This window comes from Dipodomys spectabilis, unplaced genomic scaffold (genome assembly GCF_019054845.1).
Source record: "Dipodomys spectabilis isolate Male_0828 unplaced genomic scaffold, ASM1905484v1 ptg000050l, whole genome shotgun sequence".
NCBI classification, from domain to species: domain Eukaryota; kingdom Metazoa; phylum Chordata; class Mammalia; order Rodentia; family Heteromyidae; genus Dipodomys; species Dipodomys spectabilis.
In genome coordinates, this window is record NW_024870727.1 from 11,249,707 (window position 1) to 11,273,186 (window position 23,480).

General features: G+C 39.1%; 1 protein-coding gene across 1 annotated transcript in view; it reads left to right on the plus strand.

The window, feature by feature from the left end:
- Zbbx (zinc finger B-box domain containing) overlaps positions 1-23,480 on the plus strand; it is an 80,402-nt gene that overhangs the window by 8,819 nt on the left and 48,103 nt on the right. Inside the window, exons 4-6 of the mRNA XM_042678862.1 lie at positions 842-890; positions 2,674-2,783; positions 9,810-9,905. Of these exons, the coding sequence (XP_042534796.1) occupies positions 842-890; positions 2,674-2,783; positions 9,810-9,905 (255 nt within the window). The remainder of the gene's footprint in view (positions 1-841; positions 891-2,673; positions 2,784-9,809; positions 9,906-23,480) is intronic.

The following is a 23,480-nucleotide window of genomic DNA, read 5'->3' on the forward strand; positions in this document are numbered from 1 at the left end:
AAGATGCCTACAGACAGTGCAGTCAGAGATAGAGAGGCTGCCATTGTTCCAGAACCTCATCGACAAATTGGGCAATTGAGCAGACACATTGCACATTGAAATCGGTGTGTGAATTGACGGTGCCTGTATAAATGCACACCACATCCTTGCTTGTTTGTGGATTTTGAATGTTGGTTTTAATAAGGCCAAGGAGAATACATTCAGCTGGCAGGTCTGTTTGGTTTTCTAAAATGTTAATACCAGAGTATTTTATATGATTAGTTGAAATACCTAGATGTGAACCTTACTTACTTCCATATATATATATATATACACATATAATACATATATGTATATAGGTGTATATATTTGAAGGCCATGCTGTTTAACGCAAATGATTCTCCAAATTTGGCAAATAAGAGAATAATACTGGTTCCTACAGTTGTGTAGCAGAATGGCTCAGTTGGATTTCAGCTTATACTCAGTCTGTACAAATATTGGGCTTTGTGGGCTTTCCAAAGAACAGAAATGGAAAGAGTTCACTCAGCCTTACAGCACACTGAATGCGGGCACTCTTTTGACGATTTTCTGATCATGTATAACGATTCTTGTTTCTAGTATGTGTTTTTAAAACTGGTTTGTATATATTGTGTTTACATTTCCTTTCTTTTCAATCAAATTTTAATTAAGTCTGGGTGTACTTAAGCAGTGATCTCTGACTAGTTTTATATTATTCTTCCACGAATTTTCATACAAGCTGTACCTCAGTGCTACGATATCTTATGTTTTTTGTTAGAGATTTAATTAAAATTTCTTTAAACAAGAATCTATACCTGACAAATAATATCTATTTCATTCATAGTTTCCTGGTGGAAAACTGAAATTAAAATTACTGAAGCACGAGAGTCAAGGTAAACAGTTTATGGCTATCTTGCTAGATGAGATGAATGTAGTCCTTGGATTTTCCCTGAATTACAAGCAGAAATAAAGTACTAGACTTCTTTATATAGCATAAGGACCCTTAACCAACACATTCCCTCCCTCCCTTTCCTCCCTTCCTGTCAGAAGCAGGCATGAACTCAAGATCTTTTGCTCTCACTCAGCTTTATCACACACAGCTGGAGTTCTACCAGTTGAGCCACACCTCCAGTGCAGCTTTTTGGGGGTTAATTGGAGATAGAATCTCTGGCTTCTAATGGAGCTCATCAGTTCTCAACCGCCTAAATAGCTAGGATTACAGGTCACCCACCCTGTGACATTTTGATTTATTTTTTGCAATGACATGATTTTGTAATTTTTGTTTTTATGGTTTTTTTTTGAAAATTTTTATTTGTTTTTTATTGTGGCGAAAATACCATACAGAGGGGTTACAATTACATGAGCAAGGAAATGAGTACATTTTTTATCAAGCATTGTTACCTCCTCCTTTGTTTCCCCTTCCCATCCCTTCCCATCTTCCCCCCCACCCCTGGCAAAGTTGTAAAGTACGTTTTTCAACATAACGTCTTGTACAACTCATTATTGCAATGAGTCCACCTGTATCCCTATTTACACAATTTGTTTTTTCCCTTCCCCTCCACAAATTATAGCAGCATCAAATACAGTGAAAACAGGGGCTATATATACGAAGAAACAAAGAAGTCATCTTATAAATGTTAGAATTTTCAAAATTAGTTTTATTCTGCTTTCTTGGAGGTCTTGTTATATGGCAAAAATGCCACCTCACAATGTAATTGCAATGATAACATGTTTTACAGGTGAAGGATTTCAATGTATTGTTTCTTGAACTTTATTGATATGTTCTTCAAACTAGTAAGAATATTTCGCAATACAAAATTATAAATTGTACTATTCCAGGATATTAAAAGAATATTGAGGGCTGGGAAGGTGGCTCAGTGGTAGAGCGTTTGCCTTGGTATGCATGAGGCCCTGGGTTTGATTCCTCAGCACCATATAAGCAAAAAAGCTGGAAGTGGCACTGTAGCTCAAGTGGTAGAGTGTTAACCTTGAGCTAAAGAGCTGAGGGACAGTTCCCAAGCCCAGACTGACCAAAAAAAACCCCCAAAACCAAAAAATAAAAAAAGAATATTGAAAATTTGCTTTATATTTAATACCTTAATTTGAAATTGTTAAGAAACATAAATCATAGTTTTGGACTTGTAATAATTCCAAAGGAAATAACTATCTTCCTGGAGGATAAACAGGTTTAATTTTGAGTGATTCACATAGTGTGAGTTAATGAGTTATAGAAAAATAAATACAATATTTATATAAACGTATGTTGTAAACATACAAAATTTCATGTATTTTTGTATGAGTGTATATGCACATATGTATGTCTATATGCACATGATATGTAATATTTTTATGTATATATAAACTTTTCTCTACTTCAGTTTGATCCAGATATGGGAAAGCATCACAGGGACTGTGTCAAGTGTAAGATTTTTAGAGTTCTGTAATTGTAAATGTTTTGAGCAGTGGGTGTGTTGGCTGTTTTAAGGTCTTGGGCCTGTGAGTGCTCCAAGAAGCTGGTATGGTAATTGCAGTCAAATGACAATTAGCTTGGACTACCTATCCTTCTCATTGAGTCACAAATATTGGTCATTTTGAAATGTTTACACTTTCCTGACTTAATCAGAAAGCTAAACATCATATTTAAAAGTGATTTGTCTGACATGATTTTCCTTCCAGAGACAGTAAGACAGCCAGTTAAGCACAAGATGGCAAATTCTCCTGGAAGTGAAAAACTCAAGACAAAAGGGAAGACTTGTGGACAGTGTGAGATAAAATCTGCTCTCCTAGTATGTACATTATGGTAAACAATATGCATGGAACTCCCTTGGCCTTACACATCAGTCCCACCTTTATCTCCATTTACAGCCATCTACTTATTCTTACTGGGGTGATGTGCTTTCTGATGTCTGCCCTTACTTGCAAATTGTATTTTCTTTTCTTCCCCTCCCTCCCTCCCTCCCTCCCTCCCTCCCTCATTCCCTTCCGTTCCTTCCTTCCTTCCTTCCTTCCTTCCTTCCTTCCTTCCTTCCTTCCTTCCTTCCTTCCTTCCTTCCTTCCCTTTTTGGTATGAACACTGGGGTTTGAACTGGATTATTTGCTCAGCTGGTACTCTAGACTTCTAGACCAGCTGTTGGTGGTTTTGTGGAAATGAAATCTAGTGGAATTTTCTGCCATACTTGACTTTGTAATGTAATCCTCTGAATCTTAGCCTCTAGCATATTCAGGATTACAGGTGTGACCACCGGCTCCTTGCTTGCATCTTTCTATTCTTGTCTAAGGATCCCACTTTTCCACAGTGATTTCCCTTCTTCCAGCCATACCTGTCCACCCGAGCATGCAGCAATATCTACCATCTAAAGTCAAAACTCAAAGTAAACCCAGAAAGTCCTTTAGATTTCCAAGTCTCACTTCTCACTCTATTTTAACAAATTCCTGTGGGATTTTGTCTTTTCTTTTCTCCCTTTTTTTTTTATAATTGTGAAAATACCTTACAGAGGGGTTACAATTACATGGGCAAGGTAATGAGTACATTTCTTATCAAGCATTGTTTCCTTCTCTTTTGTTGATTCCTCTTCCCACCCCTTCCCATCTCCCTCCACCCCCCCCCCCCCCGCCTCTGCCAAAGTTAACAATGAGATGTACAAGACATTATGTTGAAAAACAAACTTTACAACATTGTCTTTTCTTGCCAGCTATCATATTTTCTTCCTCTCATTCACCACTCTTGTTAAGATGTGGTCTATGAAAGGTAAACAAATGCTTTTTGGAAGGTTATGTCAAGAATCAGAATGGTATTTTTTTTGGGGGGGGTCCGGTCATGGAGCCTGAACTCTGGGCCTGGGCACTGTCCCTCAGCTCTTCAGCTCAAGGCTAGCATTCTACCACATGAGCCACAGCGCCACTTCCGGCTTTTTTCTTTTTGCTTATGTGGTACTGAGGAATCGAACCCAGGGCCTCATGCATGCAAGGCAAGTGCTCTACCACTGAGCCACCTTCCCAGCCCCTCAGAATGGTATTTAACCACAGAAAAAGCCTCTTCAGATCTACCACACAGGACCTGCTAGGCTAGTGTCTAAACTGCAGATTCAGTACTGTCTGTTCTTTAACTTTATATAAATGGGTTGGTAGAGTACACACACACACACACACACACACACACACACACACACACACACACACACACATCACCCCTTGGCCTTATTTCTTCCATATGGTGATTAATCTATGCTGTTAAATTTATTTATAGTATGTTCATTTGTATTACTAAGCATACTTCCTTAATGGTATAGGATAGCTATACCACTTTTGTTTATCCATTCATGTGCTGAATGACATTTGAGTTATATAGATCTTGTTGCTTATATTCTCTTAAAAATCATTAAGTGAAACTGAAATAAGACAGGTAAAAACATTTTTGATGATTCTCTAAGTTTTCATTGGTGCAAATATTGAACATTCAAAGAATTGTAATGAGAACTGGGTACTATCCGGGCTCTGTGGCTCACGCCTGTAATTCTAGCTACGCAGGAAGCTGAGATCTGAGGATTGTAGTTCAAAGCCAGCCTGGGCAGGAAAGCACATGAGATTCTTATGTTCAATTAACGACCATAAAACTGAAAGTGGCACTGTAGCTCAAAGGGTAGAGGGCTAGCCTTGAGCTGAAGAGCTGAGGGACAGCGCCCAGGCCCAGAATTAAAGTCCCGTGACCGACCACATATAAAAGAAAGAAAAGAAAAACCAAACTGGGTACTGGTAGCTCATGCCTAAAATCATAGCTATTCAAAAGGCTGAGATCTGAGGATTATAGTCTGCAACCAGCCTAAGCAGACAAACCCAAGAGAGTCTTATGTTCAATTACTGTAAAAAAAAAGATACTGGAGGGGTGGCTCAAGTAGTAGAGCTCCAGTCTTGATTGAAAATGTAAAGCAAGAGCTTGAGGCTCTGAGTTTGAGCCTCAGTACTAGCACAATTCCATTTCTGGCTTTTGGCTGGTTAATTCAAGGTAAGAATCTTGCAGATTTGTCTGCTTCAAAGTGGGCTGCTCAGCCTCTTAAGTAGCTAGGATCTTAGGTACTCAGCCAGTTAATCCATTTTTGTTCAGGATTTTTGCATCTATATTTATCAAAGATAAATCATTTGTTCGTTGTGACTATGTCTAGTTTTGGTATTAGGCTACTGCTGGCCTCATAGAATGAACTTATTTACTTGAGTCTTTTTTGTTATTTGTTTAAATAAGTTTTTTTATTGTAAAAATAGTGTACAGAGGGGTTACAATCACATGAGCAAGGTAATGAATGCATTTCTTATCAAGCATTGTTGCCTCCTCCTTTGTTTTTTCCCTACCATTCCTTCCCTCCCATCTCCACAACTACATCTCCTCCCCCTCACCCCCCACTCCCCCTCCTAAATTGTAAACTTCTTTTTAAATTTTTTTAAAATAAGTTTTTTATTGTGAAAATACTGTAGAGGGGTTACAATTACATGGGCAAGGTAATGAGTACATTTCTTATCAAGCATTGTTGCCTCTTCCTTTGTTTTCCCCCTACCATCCCTTCCCTCCCATCTCCATAACTACACTCCCCCCTCCCCTCCCTGACTCTCCCCTACCCCCCCCCCACCTAAATTGTAAAGTCCCTTTTTCAACATAGTATCTTGTACATCTGTACATCTCATTGTTGCAATGAGTCAACTTGTATCTCTAATTAGCTTTTTTTTTTTTTTTTTTAGTCCATCATGGGGCTTGAACTCTGGGCCTGGGTGCTGTCCCTGAGCTCTTCAGCTCAAGGCTAGCACTCTGCCACTTGAGCCATGGTACCACTTCTAACCTGTATTCCTATTTAAACAAATTGTTTAAATAGAGATACAGGTTGACCCATTGCAACAATCCTTTTTTTTGTATTTAGTTGAGCTAGACACTTCTTGAAGGCTATGGTACATCCAGTGTGGTGTAATAGGGCTGGAGCTGGAAATAAAGAATCCCATCCCTCTTTTTTTTGTTGGCTGTGGGGCTTGAACTCTGGGCCTGGGAGCTGTCGCTCAGCTCTTCAGCTCAAGGTGAGCCCTCTACCACTTGACCCACAGCACCACTTCCTTTTTTTCTGGTGGTTTATTGGAGATAAGAGTCTCACAGCCTTTTCTGCCTGGGCTGGCTTTGAAAGGTGATCTTCAGATCTCAGCCTCCTGAATAGCTATGATTACAGGCATGAGCCACTGGTACCTGGTCTTCCATTTGCTTTTGTTCTGTACTTTTTGTGCTGGAATTAAGGCTTGAACTCGGGGCCTCATGCCTTGCTTGATTTTTTTTTTTAAACCATAACTGACATGCTACTTTTTTTTTTTTTTTTTAACCAGTCTAGCTTTTTACTGGTTAATCACAGATGAAATCTTTCAGACTTTTCTGCTTTAGTGGACTTGAATCTGAAATCCTTTGGCTCTCAGCTTCCAGAAAAGCTAGGATTAAAGACAAGAGAGGCTCTGGTGCCCAGATCTATACTTGTCTTATAAAAAAACCCCTAAACAAGGATTTTCTTGGAGCTGCAACGAAAACAAAATTTCATGATAGCTCTCAAAAATACAATAATAAACTATTTAAAATGTGGGTTAGGCTGAAGTAAAGCAGAGTCAGGTTATATTATCTTTGGTTCTTAGAGTCTAGCATTGCTTCTATCATTGTTGAGTGGATAGTAGGACTTTATTTTATTTTCCTGGCCTTCCTTGGGGACAAATGGCACACTGGAGGTCGGTTAAAAATCTGTATTTTGAAAGTTTAAGGCCCAGTTCTTCCTATTAATGTTATACGATGTTTGCAGATCATAATTCTATCGAGGTTTTCTCATTTCTAAAACAAGATCCTAAGATCAAGATTAATCTATTTTGAAAACTATTATTAATTATTAATTATTCATATTAATGAGCCAACATGTCTTTGAGCTGGCATGGCGTGACTCAGGAAGGGATGAGGGCATGTGTGTGATGTACAGTGTAAGGTGACGCGCCACATGACTTAGTGACAGAAGATCCTATTTTGGTGGCAAAGATAAATTTCAACTCTCCCCAACTGCTTATTTATTGAAGATAATGGAAGTGGCTTTAGGCTATTTCCATACGTCCAAAGTGAAAGCAATAGTGCGAGACTATAGATTAATTTGGCCTACATGGAAAACTGAAACTCAGCTGGGTTTTGCAGGCATGGTAGAACCGCTCTGGAATTCCTGAGGTGCGCAAGGTGCCTGTTAACCCAGAGCTCTGAGCTCCGTTCCTGAAGATGTCTGCCTGTGAGGGACACATCCTTATCAATGATTTTTGTGTTTTCCTGCCAGGGTTACAAGCTGCTTAAGAAGATGCTTCCATTTTGCAGGCATTTTAACCCCATTGAAATCCAAATATGCTTGTATAACCAAAGACAGAAGAAAGCTGACTCTGCAACTCTAGCTTTGATCTTCCAGCTTACAAAGATATGCTTGGTTTGCTTCCATTTAAGATCTGTTAACAAATACTTGCCTTAGAATTACATGCTGGAATGCATTTCAGATTACACTCTACTATAGGAATGGCCAAATGCGAGAAAGTCACTGACAAATGAGAAGTTATCTTAAAGTAAAACGATGCAGAACACATTTGGAAATCTATATTAATGTAATACTACTACCATATTTGAAATTAGAGATTTTAAATTTAGGCTGCACTTAGAATCATGCAACTAGGATGATGATATGGTGATTTGCTGGAGACTCTGTAGCTCTTGAAATGAGATCACAGAGGGTTGACGTTTCTTTTTCTTCTAGTTAAGTAACAGATCCCGTTTTGTATAGTTAATCACTTTGGATGTATGCATTAGGAGTTTGATAAATATTAGGCCATTCAGTTATTTGAAATATTAGATTTTACTTTAAGCCGGTTTTATCAAGGTTTTTCCAGTAAGTGGTTGGTACTATAATTAATAGTCGGAGGCTGCGTTAATGGTTATTAATGTATCTTGTGGCTAAAAGCTTGAGGTTGGAGTGAGGGGCGGGTTCAACTTCTGTCTGCATCACTGCATTGGCTTGGATTATTGTGGACAGATTCTCATTCACTGTGTTCCTTTTTTTTTTTTTTTTTTTTTACCTTGAATGCACATGGAGATGCACTCACTCATCCGAACCTTACAGGGCTGTTGTGAAGACTAAGTAAAATTGAATGTGTAGAAGCCTCTACAACAGAGTCCCAATTCATTCAAAGTTGAGGATAAGCCAGGTGCAGGCTCATGCCTGCAAGCCTAGCTCCTCAGAAGGCTGAGATCTGAAGGACCAAGGTTCAAAGCCAGATGGAACAGGAGACTCTTATTTCCAATTAAACACTACAAAGCCAGAAGCGGAGCTGTCCTCAAGCAGCAGAGAACTAGCCTTGAGCAAAAACTGCCCAGCGTTGTCACTCAGGCCTTGAATCGAAGCCCCACGACCAGAATGGGGAGGAGGGTGGGGAGAAAGGAAAAAAGTTCAGGATATGGCTAATGCTATTTTAGTTTAACTCACCTTTGCTAGTTTCATCTTAGTACATAAAATGTCTTCCATCTTTATTCTCTTTATGGGTCATCCCAATAATTTTATATTTGATAAACTTTTCTAACTATTGCACGGGACCAGGTCTTCACAGGGGGACTTTCTGCGTAAAATTAGTAAACAAGTAAAATTAGTAGACAAGGTTTTCTGGGGGAGGTGACTCATGACTATAATTCCTGGCACCTGGAAGACTGAGAGGGGGAGAATGGTGGTTGGAGGTCAGCCCAGGCAGGAAAGTTCTTGTGACCTCATTTCAAGCTAGAGTTGGGCACGGTGGTGTACACCTCTCATCCCAAGCCACGTAGGGATTTGAGACTGGGTCTCACAGAACCACGAACTCTTTGTCAAGGCTTCCTGAACCTCTCTCTCTCTCTCTCTCTCTCTCTCCCTCCCTCCCTCCCTCCCTCCCTCCCTCCCTCCCTCCAAACCCTCCTGCTTGAATCTCCTGCTTGCTTGCCTGCACACTTTCTCAGATATGGGGCCTGCGCCACTGCTCTGCTGTTTATCATATTGGCAGTGGGGTTGCTACAAGATAGAAAATTAAGGTAATTAAGGAAAGAATTGGTCTGTTTTCCTTCTACTTTCAGTCATGTTTGAATGGCATTAGCCACAGGTATATTTCACTTTTGAAGACCTTACACCTGAAAAAAAATCATCAGTGTCATTTAAAATTACATTTTAACATCCTAGAGAATTGGGAAGTCATTGTAGCAGTTAAAAACATTGTGGGCATTGGGATATAGTTCTTTCAGTTTTTTTCTCTCCCCCCCCCCCCCCCCCCCCCGTATATTCATTGCAAGCCTTTTAAAGAATACTTTATAAACTGTATTGTGAGAATCAATGAGTGATACCTTTCATAGAAGTGTCTGGCTACATATTTTGTTTACAATGAACTATGTTGTGTAAATGCCCATATAAGTCAATAAATAAGTCACTAGAAAGAACTGTTGTATGAAATAAATTGATCAGTAATATGATTCATGCTACTTCTTTAAAACCAGGTCGAAAAGTTAAGTGTGAAACTATTGGGTTGTGTTGTATCTTAATTAGAAACCCTACATACATATATGAACCTATCTTGCAGCTACTGCATTAATTTTAAGGAAGTAATTAGAGTTTACACATTAGTTGTCCTGAAAGGTTGAAATCTTATTTTTGGGTGGCCGCTTTATCCTGATGACGTGGAGGTAAGCTGTGTGTGATACGAGTATGAGACCAATGACATTGCAGTTAAACTTTTCTCAAACTCACACTCATGTACCATATTCTTTTAAGGTATGCCTTGAATGTGGTGAAGATTATTGTACAGGCTGCTTTGCTAAAATTCACCAGAAGGGGGCACTCAAGCTCCACCGAACAACACTTTTACAGGTAGGCCTTTCTACAGGGCTTGACTGCAGTGTATTTATAATTTATTTCAATGTAAAGGCATTTAAAATAGTATTGAGAATTCTAGATGATTTATACTCTTTTCTAAAATTCTATTATGTATAGACAGTAGTGACATATATCTTAAACTTATTTAATTGAACACTAATCAAGGTTTTATTTTGCTATTTAAACTGTTTTAATATAGGTCCTAAAACATTTTAGCTTGATTAGAGTCTTTAGATTCTGCATTCTTCCTGTACACTTGACATTTAAAATTGGGCAATTTTCCTCTCTATTGTGGTTTTAAATGAACACATGACTTATTTTACAAATTATTTCTACCTAGTTTATTAGTAAAATCTCCAGTTTCCTTTCATGTATATTGCAAAGAATTTTGTCTTTGTCATTACATTTTGACATCTTAGAGGAGTGAGTTAGGCTCACAGGCTTCTACTTTGCTTCTAGGAACTTTTATTTACTCCTATGTATTCATCTTTGTTTTGCCTGTTTTTCTAAATCTAATCGAATCTTTTAAATGCCAGGCCAATGGAAATCCTGATTGTTCAACAATAGCTTCGGTTAGATACAGAGATATTTATGTAACCAGCTGTATTTAGTGATGCATTGATTTGTCATCTATTTAATTCATTTCTTTTCAGTAATTTACTCAACATGTATTCCTGGGTGCCTTCTGGCAGGAGTTCCTGCCAGGCACTGACTTCACAAAGGCGGATATTTGGGGGATCTTGCTCGCCAGGTCTTGCAGATAAAGTCAAGCAGGGACGAAGCCTTTGTAGAGTGGGTTAAGGATTCTTGTACCCAGACTAAGGGAGATGACCACAGCGGGGTTTAAAATGATCATTGGTAGATTTCAATTGCCACGAGTCTTCTCAGTACAAATATTGAGAACAGGGTCATCATAAAACATCAAACAGGGAGTGGCGCTGTAGCTCAAGTGGTAGAGCACTAGTCTTGAGCACAGAGAGGCTCAGGGACAGCGCTTGGGTCCAGAGTTCAAGTCCCACGATCTCCACCCCACACAAAGAGAGAGAGAGAGAGAGAGAGAGAGAGAGAGAGAGAGAGAGAGAGAGAGAGAGAGAGAGATTGAGCCGGACACCAGTGGCTCACACCTGTAACCCTAGCTACTCAGGAGGCTGACATCTGAGGATCTCAATTCAAAGCCAGCGTGGGGGAGGAACATACAAAGAAACAAAAAAAAAAATCCCTGTTTTCACTGTATTTGATGTCAGTGCCCTGCATCTTGTATATATACTTCTCTAGCTTTGGGAGGGGAAGGGAAAAAAAAAACACAAAATGCTTAAATAGGGTATAGGTTGACCCATTGTAACAATGAGATGTATAAGACACTATGTTGAAAAACAAACTTTACAATTTAAGTGCGGGAGAGGGGAGTTGGGGAGGTGGGGTGGGAAGGGATGGTAGGGGAAAAACAAAGGAGGGGGGTAACAATGCTCAATAGGAGATGTACTCATTACCTTACTCATGGAACTGTAACCTCACTGTACAGTATTTTTTACAATAAAAAACGTATTAAAAAAAAGGGCTGGGAAGATGGCTCAGTGTTAGAGTGCTTGCCTTGCACACACATGGCCCTGGGTTCCATTCCTCAGCACCACATAAGCAGAAAAAAAGTCAGCTTGGGCAGGAAAGGCGGTGAGACTCTTATTTCCAGTTAACCACCAGAAAACCAGAAGAGGTTCTGTGGCTCAAGTGGTAGAGAACTCACCCTGAGCTGAAGAGCTGAGGGACAGAGCACAGGCCGAGGTCAAGCCCCATGACAGAGTCTCTCTCTCTCTCTCTCTCTCTCTCTCTTTCACACACACACACACACACACACACACACACACACACACACACACACACACGAACATACCTAATTTATGTACCAGAGGTCAGGTACTGAGAATCATCCTTCAGTATGTTTGGCTTTCAGGGAGAAATGACAGAGGGTGCATAAGATACAAATCTACCTCTTCCTTTCCTGAAGGGATTAAAATGAGCTGATCTTATAAAATGAAAATATACCCTTTTTTATATTGAAAGTGAACTTTACAACTTTGGTGGGGTAGGGGAGGGAGGAGTTGGGGAGGTGGGATGGGAAGGGATGGTAGGGGAAAAACAAAGGAGGAGGTAACAATGCTCAATAGGAAATGTATTCACTACCTTACTCATGTAACTGTAACCCCTCTGTATTGCATCTTTACAATAAAAATATATAGTAAAAAAAGAAAATATATCTTTTTAAAAGAATTATTTTATTGTAAAGATGCTGTACAGAGGGGTTACAGTTACAAGAGTAAAGCAATGAGTACATTTCTTGTCGAGCATTGTTGTTATCTGACCATAGAAGATGATGCTAAGTGAAATGAACCCCAAGATATGAAAATATATCTTCAGAAAAATGAGTCTAGGGCTGGGATGTAGCTCAGTAGCAAAGCCCTTGTGTAGTAAGTGCCACGTTCTGGTTTGATCCTTAGTATAAAAGAAAGAAAGAAAGAAAGAAAGAAGGAAAGAAAGGAAGAAAGAAAGAAAGAAAGGAAAGACAGAAAAAATAGTTAAACCCCCAAAGAACAAAAAGAAAACCCTTTAAAAAGTGAGTCTAGTTGCTTGTGTATACACAATATAGGATTTAACTGAAAATGCTCCACTTAGAAAATAATACTACAGATACCCTATTGGAAGTCCGTATGAGGCTTTTCTCCTTCACGGTTTATTCACCTGTGTCTAAGTTGCCACTCAATGAAGTTCAGCCCCATGTGAGCTCGTGAGGGGATACAAAGCAGAATAAGACATGGTAGCTGTTTGGTAGCTAAGACTAGGGCCCTTGTCTGTTCTCTTCTCTATCCCTCCCTCCTTCCCTCCCTCCTCTCTTCCACTCTCCCTCCTTCCCCCACCCCCACACTCTGGATTTTAACATGCCATGGCTTCTTGTTCGCCACATGTTGATAGCATATGGATTGAATCTCACAGAGGATACTTTAGAACATTCAGGGTTTTCTATCTCACGTTAGTATCGTAATGAAAACGCACTTCCTGTTATAACTTAGAATGGGACCATAACTTACAGATCATGCTCTTATAAAATTCTAAAACGTACCATGGATCAAAGGAAGTGGAAAGTATTTTACATATTAAAAATACAATCCACTTTTTATAATTAAAAATCAGCTGTTGATTCAAATTCCTTTGTGCTGGGCAGCACCTATGCACAGAGCATTTAGAAAGATCTGGAGACTCATCTCCATTTTTACTAAAGTATAATTGACAGGTCTTAATTGTGTTCCTTTATGATGTACATTCTCTTGTTTTGCTATCTGTGTATGTAGTGAAGCTATCTCCAAAATCAAGCTAACAAATCTATCAATAGCTTCATCATTTTCTTTTTTTCTCTTCTTTCTTCTTTTTTTTTCCCATTTGTTCTGCTGCCAGCATCACATTTTCCAGTTTTGATTTCAGAGGAGGAAAGGCTGCTAAGCCACAAATAGCAAAATGATATTTCAGTTTCTAGTGAATCTTAAATTGTAGAAGACACATTTATTTGCAAAAGTTAGTTTGAATAGATTTCATATGTGTAGAAATTAAAAGGCATATTGAATAATCATGCATTGTGGCTAGGCTGCTTCTAATACAAGGGTTCATTAAGTTAAATAATAGTAAGTGTTGAGGCTAGCATTGGGAGTTGGGGTTAAGGTTGGGATTGGGTTTGGGATTAGGATTAGGGCAGAGGTTGGAGATGGAGTTAGAGCTGGGGTGGGGTTAGTGTTAGAGCTGGGTTAGGTTTGGGTTTAGAGTTCGGGTTGGGGTTAGAGTTGGTTAAGGGTTCGTGTTTCTCCTTTGCGTTGCGCTCCAGTCTGTGGGTGCTGAAGTTAGTTGCTGCTTATATACTGGGTGCATTCCTTAGTCTGCCTTTGCCATTAAGGAGGTGGAGTTGTGATGTTTGACACAGAAATGCCATTCTGGACACCAATTCTATTGTATCGCTATTGCTGTCTTTCTATATCACAGCATTTCACCTGCTGACAGAGTTGAGGAATGAAGGACTTTGAAGGAAAAAAATCCTTTCCAAGTAATTCAAGTAAATGGGTCCTCTAAAAATTGTAAATTTAATAGTTAAACTCCACACTTGTGTTTGAAATTAGGCAGGACTTTTGGGATGATTCGAATTAGTTTGTCTAGAAGAATTTCCTCCAGGCTTATTCAGTTCATAGAAGATTATATTATCCTCTTTTTTTTTTTGTTTTTAAAGTTTGAGTCATGTTTCTTTGTGCTTATACAGATGCTTTTTCTTTTTGGTTGGTCATGGGGCTTGAACTCTGGGCCTGGGCACTGTCCCTCAGCTCTTCAGCTCAAGGCGAGTGCTCTACCACTTGAGCTACAGCGCCACTTCTGGTTTTCTGTGGTTTATTGGAGATAGGAGTCTCACGGTCTCTCCTGCCCGGGCTGGCTTTGAACTGTGATCCTCAGATCTCAGCCTCCTCAGTAGCTAGGATTACAGGCGTGAGCCACCAGCGCCCGGCTTACAGATGCTTTTTCTATAAGGAAGAAAAAATAGTGATATCCTGTGCCATATTTATATGTTTGCCAATAGTAATCATTGCATCATAAATGGGTATGTCATATGTCAGGCTGGTTGTATCACCTGTTCTTTGTTAGAAGTTGTGTCATACCACAATGTTGATCTTGACTACATGTAATAACAATGGCATAAACAAATACCTTTGATGGAAACCCTTCAAAATGATTTCCATATTCCCTCCCGACTTTGTAAATAGATTATTTATTGCTATTTATTGTTTTGATTACTTGTGATTAAAACACTTATTAAAAGAAGTATCCAGTAGCTCAGACATTATGCATAGCTATGCAGTTCTCCCATGATAGTTATTGTTCTGATTCATCCCTTTTTCCCCTCCTGTTATGGACCTCATCCATTCCTTGCCATCAAATCTGGTCTTCAATTTCCCGCTGCCATTTTCCCCCATGTCTTTTTTTCCCCCAGTAACCTTATTGCTTCTCTCTCCTTTTGCCCAACTCTCCCCCTTCTCCTTGACTACATGTGAGAGTTATTGTTGAACTCGACGGCCGCTTGGTTGTTGATGAGCTGCATAGACTTCATTTATGCAGGGTTAGTGTGCTTGAATCTTTCTATCATCTTATAGCTATGGAAGTCATGGGTATTGTTGATTGCTGAATTCCTACCTAATGTGAAAAGCGAGGACAGACAGGTGACAAGTGACACCAGTCCATATGGCCTAGAGCTCAAATGAATGACGAATGGCTTTTATACTTTGTTTTTCTAGTGTATGATGCAGTTGCTGGTTATTGGGAAATGTAGCTGTATTTGACAGCTGTAAACAATTCCATTCCTCATTCTGAAGTCCTGTAAATCTACCACTCAGTCGTAGATTTACAAGTACTGGCATGTCTTGTTTTAGTTAAATGATGAATCTTTGAAAATTTGAAGGCAAGCTGTTACTATATCCATGTTGACTAAATTCAAAGGACATTTAGTTTGATTTAGGATGGACTTATGGCGGTGATTCCAAGCATCTAGTGTCTTTACCTTCTTTGACTTCTGGTAAATAATTAATTATGCTCATGTTAGGCCGAGGTGAAAAGGAATGGCTAAATATGAACATTCTATTTCTATGTATAGAAAGACCATCCTCACTTAAGCTGAAAAGGAACTGTTGTTTTCAGGTCGTAAGTATGGTTTCAATGTGTCAGATATTTCCACTTCCTTTTCATAACTATTCAGACTGGAGAGACCAGGGTACCAAAGAGAATAGAAGAATGGAGAGAAGAACTAAGAGATATTCTATTAAGTATGACATGTACATAGGCAGTTAGATTCAATAAATCATTAATAGATTATGCTAGGCATTTTTTATTAATTGACAAGAAGATACTTTAGTAGGCTAGCCTAGACAAAGAGTTATCAAGACCTAATCACAACAAGTAAGCCAGGCATAGTGGTTCATTTCTGCAATCCCAGATAACCAAAGATGAGGATGATGATCCAAGGCTGACTTGGGGCAAACGTATGAGCCTCTACCTGAAGAAAATAGAGTAAAAGGGATGCTATATGGAAGAATTCATACAGTGCCTGCATAGCAAGCATAGGCCCAGAAGTCAAATTCCAGTACCATTCAAGATCCAAAGGGAAACAATAGCAATAGTGAAATGGGTAGATCTGGAAGAGGCAAATATCTAGGTCAATATTCCATGTTTTCTGGTATCTCAAAAAAAATATACCTGTAGAAACATGGATATGCTGGGGAATAAACGTTTGCCTGAACATACAGGAAAACAAATGACTAGAAGAAATCTCAGTAAATGTCACAATACCATGTGTGCTTCGTAAGTCTATAGTAGCTTATTTTTGTCGTTTACTGTTTAACAATCAACAATGGACATGATGGCTTTCTACTGCACACTGTCCCTATCTCGATATGGAGGAGAAAGCACCACTTTCAGGTTTGGATTTTCTCAAAATTGCTTGGATGGTCTTCAGTGTGTTGCCTGTCTCTCCCTCTGTGTGTGTGGCCATGCCTGCACATGGCTTATTGTGGAGTCTTCCTTCCCCCCTCCCCTTCATGCCTTTCCCACAGGGAAGTGCTACTTCTGAAGTTGCTCATCCCAGGAAGAGCCTACTGTAGGCTTTGTCTGTTTTCTCGTTCTCTTAACTAAATGCCATAGGCTTTGTCACTTATTAAAGATAGGTTGAGGGGCTGGCAGGACCTCGGCCAAGCTTTGAGGTGGTGCCAGACATTGGGACATTGTGTAGTAGGAAAGGGGCTTATAATACGAGATAGAGCATGCATTAACTGAAATAGGATAGACTCTAGAGGTAACTCAAATGATGTAATTCCTTACACAGATGAAGTCAAAGCCCAACAAATTCAACACCAGGAAACTGGGACTTATAAGAAGGGGGCGGGGCCTTGAGGGGAAACGGTAGATGAATGAAGGGGAGAAGGGGAGAGAACACAGTTAGAAATTCACTGAAGATGCTGCAAAATTAAGAAAAGTAAAGGAGGAAGAGGTAGGAGTAGGGCTGAGAATGTTAAAGCGCGTGACATTGATCAAGATGCACTGTATTTATAAACTGCTTTGTAAATTGGCAACTCCTTTGTAAAGATAAGAGAAAAAATAAGAGATTTGCAATACACACACACACACACACACACACACACACACACACACATATGGGACAGAGCCAAATTTATGTGATCTATTGTATTTGTTATGTGTTATGTATTATGCATTGTATTTATGTGATCTGTTTATGTGCATTTATGTCATCTACTGTCAAGAGAACCTATCAGTCTATTGATTTACCCATGAATGGATTAGTCCATCCATATACTCTTGTCTTCCTGACTTAATCAACTCTTAATGTCTCACCTGCTCTCACATCTTACTGTCTCACATTGGGGGTTACGTTTCCATATATTTTTTTTGTGGGGGAAGGGAAGCATTATAAGAAATTATAACACAGCCCCATAAAATCCACTCATCCTCAATTTGGAATCACCTCTGACTGGCCATTGTATGCTTGGCAGTGAAGCTCAGTTTCAAAACCAGAGGGTTGTTGGGTGTCCAGAGGGTAATGAGAAACTCTGAGTCCTTAAAGGGTGACTTTGGGCAGGGTGATGTAGAGCATGCTCAGTTGTTTTGCTCAAAGTCATCAAAGTGATGGACAAGATTATTACTTTTGGAAGGCCTGGACACCTGTAAAGGACCATCAATGCACATGGCTTTCTATTCCAGGTTATCAAATGCCTGAAGAAAACATATTGACTTGCCAGTTACATACATTAGTTGGTATTATATTATGGAATCATATAAATGTGTATTAACTAGATATTGTCCTTTTTAATTTAGTTCTTAAATATGCACAACTTCTTTTCCTTGTATTAAAGGCAGGTGTCCACTGCTTTCCTTTCTTGGGAAAAGGATTTTTAGAACTACACTGATACTAACCACTCTTGTGTCCTATCTTCGGATGCATTTCAGTCCTTTCAGAAGGACTGATTCCTGTGCATTGCTATGTTCTCGGCACCTGGACTTGTGCAAACAAATCCATGTTTGAATAGAAAAGACCATTGCATTGTGGTTTTGATGGTTTGCACTTCCTTGATGTCCAATGGTGTCGTGTGTCTTCGTGTGGATTGCTTGGAGAAATAATGAAAGTAGTCTTGAGGAGGAGTCTTGAGTCTGAATGTGAGACAGTTTAAGTACTATGCAAATCATTGCAGTTACAGCTGATGATGAATGTTTGATGTCAGTATGGAGAGATCAGGGAAAGCAGTGAAGACAACCGGCAGAGTCAGGGACAAGGGGCAGGGGACATCTAATTGCACCGTGAACAAAGGGCAAACTCCTGAGTGACTGAGCAGTGTATCACAGGAACAGCAGACAGGAGGCAGGGTCGCTGGTTGTCAGCCTTAGGTACAGCTGTCCCCGGTCAACTCAAAGGGAGAGCCAGGCTTTTCTTTCAGATTGACCTGATATATGCAAGCTCAGAACCTGGCAGGGCTGTTGAGAAGAACAGATTATATGACAATTGATATAAAAACTATTCTGCTCATGGCAGGAGCTGCATATATTAGACTTTATTAGTCAGGGGAAAAGGAGTGGTAGAAATTCAACGCTCTTCTTGTGTCACATTTAAAGCCTAGAAGGCAAAGTTATGTTGGTGACAATCTGCCCCAAGAATGAGTGGAAATATTTGCTTAATGTTTAGAATATTTTTTCATAGCTTTATGCAGGGATGATTGAAATAGAGAACACAGATGTTTACATCCAGACAGATTTTGACATATTAATGTACCCATGATATCACCATAATTATGACAATTAACATATGGATTTACTTCCCCATATGTATACATGTGTGTACATGGTTCTATGTAGATAGATGTATGCATTTATGTGTAGATGTATGTTTATGTGTATGTATGTGTGTGTTAGAAACATTTAACATGGACCAAGAAGAGACATGCTAAATGAAGTAAATAAGGCAGGAATGGGTATATAACTCCACTTGCTGTGGTCTGTAACATAGCTTTATGGAAGAAAGAGGGATGCCTGGCTCAGTGGATCTTGAACGTGGGACAGAGGCAGTTCTGTTCACAGGCAGCATTCTAGAATCAGCCAAAGTGTTTAACAGCTGGTAGACAGATAAAGAAGGTGTGGTACACAGATACCACATACTATTACTCTGCTAGAAGGAAAAATCAAGTTATATCATCCACGGGAAAATAGAACTGGAAACCATTATATTGAGCAAGACAAATAGCACTGGAAAAAGCCAAATACTGCACGTTCTCACTCATGTATGGGACCAAGGCTTAAAACAGCGATGTTGCTGCTGCTGCTGCTGGTGATGGTGATGAAGATGATGATAGTGATGGCATATGAATGTAAGAGACACACTGTCTGAGGAAATAGAGAATTGGAGAAGAGAAGTAGAAGGATACTGAAGGATACTGAAGGATGGAGGGGACTTAAATACAGACAGACAGATGGACAGACAGAAGCCTACCAAACATGTTTGAGAAAGTCCCAAGTTCACAGTATAGATGAGAGAAATAACCACAATGAAACTTCCCTGTGTCATTAACGCATGCTACATCAAAGTAAAAGCAATTACAAGAAATAAGATATAGAAGAAAAGGTAACTGAGGCCTGGGGATCTGTTGGGCAACAAGACCTGTAGTTTACAGTACGGACTAGTGAACTTAAGGCTATGTTGTGCATGAGTGGTCTAATGCATATATTGTAAGGCTTCTGTAAAATCAACCGTGACTTAAAAAATGGCCCGGCTCCCTGTTCAAGCAGCAGATAGCAGAGGAACGGTGAGGAGCATCAGCTGAAGCACGTGTCTGAAACTTCCTCTGCTCAGCCTTCATCCTTCACTGGGCTTCCTGGGAGTTCTCACGATTTTTCATGGTCTTTGACAAGTTGTACAGTAATTTCCTTTGCTCTCTCTCTCTCTCTCTTTTAATGCTCATTGATTCTGTGGGATGTGAATTGTCTAGTAAAGATTGCAAGTCCAATACTATATCTAAAAATCAAGTATGAAAAGGTTTGATGGCTCTTAGGAGGGAATTCCATTATGTCTCAAAATCTGTCAATCAAATCATTGGATCTGAAAGCACAGTGATCCTTGTGTAGCTCAGATATGAATAATTGTTGAATGCATCTAACTCATTTGAATGCATTCACCATACATGAAAATACAGCCCTTAAACAATAGCAGGGAGACTTGATAAGATAATTAATATGGGCATAATTACATGATAGCAAAGCTCCAAGCAGAAATAAAATTGCAGGTGTGACTTTCCTGTGTTTCCTTCTTGTTGTCCTTGCTCATTTTAAGAGTTCTCTTTAGGTAGAATTTTTTTTAGTGCTGCAATAAAGTTAGAAAGGCATAATTATTTAGACCTAAACAATGTCATTTTTTTTCTTGATTCCAAGTGATTTAAGAAAGTTTGACAATGTTAGTTTTTCTAAGCTATTACATTTCTATGTGATGGTATCTTACTCTAACTGGTTTGGAACCATTCTGTGTCATTTTTATGTCATCTTTGTTATAGTGCTAAAATACTGAATCCACATTAGTTTTATTTGACATCATTTATCTGTTGAAGAATAAGTTGCATATATCATAAATTATCTTTGTCTAGATCTCTGCTCGGTTTTATTATCCTTTTATGTGTTAAAGGAGAGTAACTTTAAGTAAATCTTTGATTAATAAAAGTTGGTAAAAAAAAAAATCAGACCTTTCCTGGAAAGGTCTGATTGTCTCTTAAGTTCTACTTCAAGTTATTTGTTGCTGGAAAACATAATAAATTTCAGCCATATGAATTTTCCATTTCAAGGATTTAATTTCTGTCCAGGTTAGGGTAAGTTCAATAAGTAGTCTTATTTTCAGATTATTAATATTGTATTCCAATACCACTTCTCTGTTGTCAGATAGATCCTGAGCAGAATGGGATTTTAACGTGTGATTCTGCTGAGTTCTAGAACTCTAATTTTCTCTCACTCTGTACCTTCCTGTATTTTCATGGAGACTTGAGCGACTGCCTCATATTCTTTATTTTCCAGTTTTCTGCTCTATGGAAGTTCCTTTGCTTCCCTGCTGTTTCCCAGCCCTTCCCCGCTCTTCCCAGCTTGCAGTGAATTTTTGGTCCTAACAGTGGACCACATCTTTGTCCAAACTCTGGGTCTCATTATTGCCTCACTATTTACTTCCTGAGCCACACCCCCAGCTCGTTTAGCTTTAGTTATTATTCAGACAGAATTTTGTGGTTTTGCCTGACTGGTCTACACTGTAAATCCTCCAAGTTTTACCTCTGTCATAGGTAAGATTACAGCCTTGTATCCCCATACCTGGCTTATTGGTTGAGATGGGGAATCTTCCTAATGTTTTATCCAGACTCTTATCTCCTATCTCTGCTTCTTGCAAAGCTGAGTTTACAAGTGTGAGTTATCACTCTCATTTGAAAAGCATTTTTTTAAAACAAGGAATGAGTCATCTGATATAAAATTTAAAAACAGTGAAAGTTTATAAAGACTTCAAATTTAAGTTTATTTTTAACTGATTCATAAAACATTAAAATCATAAATGTGTAAATGAGTGAATTTAGTATGTAACTTGATCCTTCGAAAGGATATATTTTTAATTTAAGATTTCCAAGTCCCAACTCTCTTCAACAATCACAGCAACCAATGGATTGATACTGTGTCTCCAGCAATGCTGTAACAAAGCATTCCTCTCTGGCTATGCAGTCATATCGCTTTCTCTTCTTTATTTGCCTAGTGAATTTTTTTTTTTTGAAAGTTTATTTATTTATTTATTTATTTATTTATTTTTTATTTTTTTATTTTATTTTTTTATTGTAAAGCTACTATACAGAGGGTCACAGTTACATGAGTGAGGTTATGAGTACACTTCCTCTTGAACATTGTTACCCCCTCCATTGTTTTCCCCCTACCATCCCCTCCCTCCCTCCCTTCCCCGAGGTTCTTTTTTTTTTTTTTTTTTTTGATTGTGATTAAATGATTACATAATTTCAAAGTCACAAGTTCATTCTAACTTCCCTGGAGCAAATTGTCTACCACAGTCTGTAATATATAACAGTGTTCACATGTTATATACCATATTTGTGATCAGCAGCATGAGGATATTTAGTAGTGGTTCAACCAGATGAGCGGGAGTTCTTTGTTTCTTAAGTCCTGTTAGTTTTGTCGTATCACTAACCTTTTGGATTTAGCATCCACTTATGAGGGAGACCATGTACTGTTTGTCTCTTCGTTCTTGGCTTACCTCGCTCAACATGATTCCTTCTAGCTCCATCCATTTCCCTGCAAATGCCATTATTTTGTCATTTCTAATGGCTGCATAATATTCCATTGTGTATAGATACCACAATTTTTGGATCCATTCATCTGTGGTGGGGCACCTAGGTTGTTTCCATATCCTAGCTATTGCGAACAGTGCTGCAATAAACATGGAGGTGCACGTGTCCTTGTATATTGGTTCCTGTTGTTCAGGGTAGATGCCTAGAAGTGGTATGACTGGGTCGTAAGGGAGGTCAATCTTTAGCTTTCTAAGGACCCTCCAGACTGCTTTCCAAAGTGGTTGTATAAGTGTACATTCCCACCAGCAGTGTAATAGGGTTCCTCTTTCTCCACATCCCCTCCAGCATTTGTCGTTGGCTGATTTGTGGATGTGGGACATTCTGACTGGGGTAAGGTGGTATCTCAGGGTTGTCTTTATTTGCATTTCCTTCACCACCAGGGATGATGAACATTTCCTCATGTGTTTCTTTGCCATTTTTATTTCTTCATTTGAGAAGTCCCTCTTTAGTTCCCTTGCCCATTTAGTAATTGGTTTGTTAGGTTTGGGAGGGATTAGTTTCTTGAGTTCCCTGTATATACAGGATGTTAACCCCTTGTCTGATATATTGCTGGTAAATATTTTTTCCCAATTAGTTGGTTGTCTTTCTAGCTTAGTTGCGATAGATTTAGCTGTGCAGAAGCTTTTTATTTTAAGGTAGTCCCATTTGTCGAGTCTCTCTCCAACTTGTTGTGACCCTGGGACTCTGTTCAGGAAGTTCCTTCCTGTGCCTATTAGTTCAAGTGTCTCTCCTACTCTGTCCTGCAGTAGTTTCAGAGATTCAGGTTTAATGTTAAGGTCTTTAATCCATTTTGAGTTGATGTTGGTGCATGGTGATAGGCTGGGGTCCACTTTTAGTTTTCTGCATGTGGCTGCCCAGTTTTCCCAGCACCAGCGGTTGAAGAGGCTGTGTTTCTTCCATTGTATGTCTTTGGCTCCTTTGTCGAATATCAGCTGGCTGTAGGCCTGTGGATTTATATCTGGATCTTCTATTCTGTTCCATTGGTCTTCGGGTCTGTTTTTGTGCCAGTACCATGCTGTCTTTGTGATTATAGCTCTGTAGTAGAGTTTGAAGTTCGGCATGGATAGCCCTCCCATATTGTCTTTATCCCCTAGAATTGTTTTGGCTATTCTAGGTCTTTTGT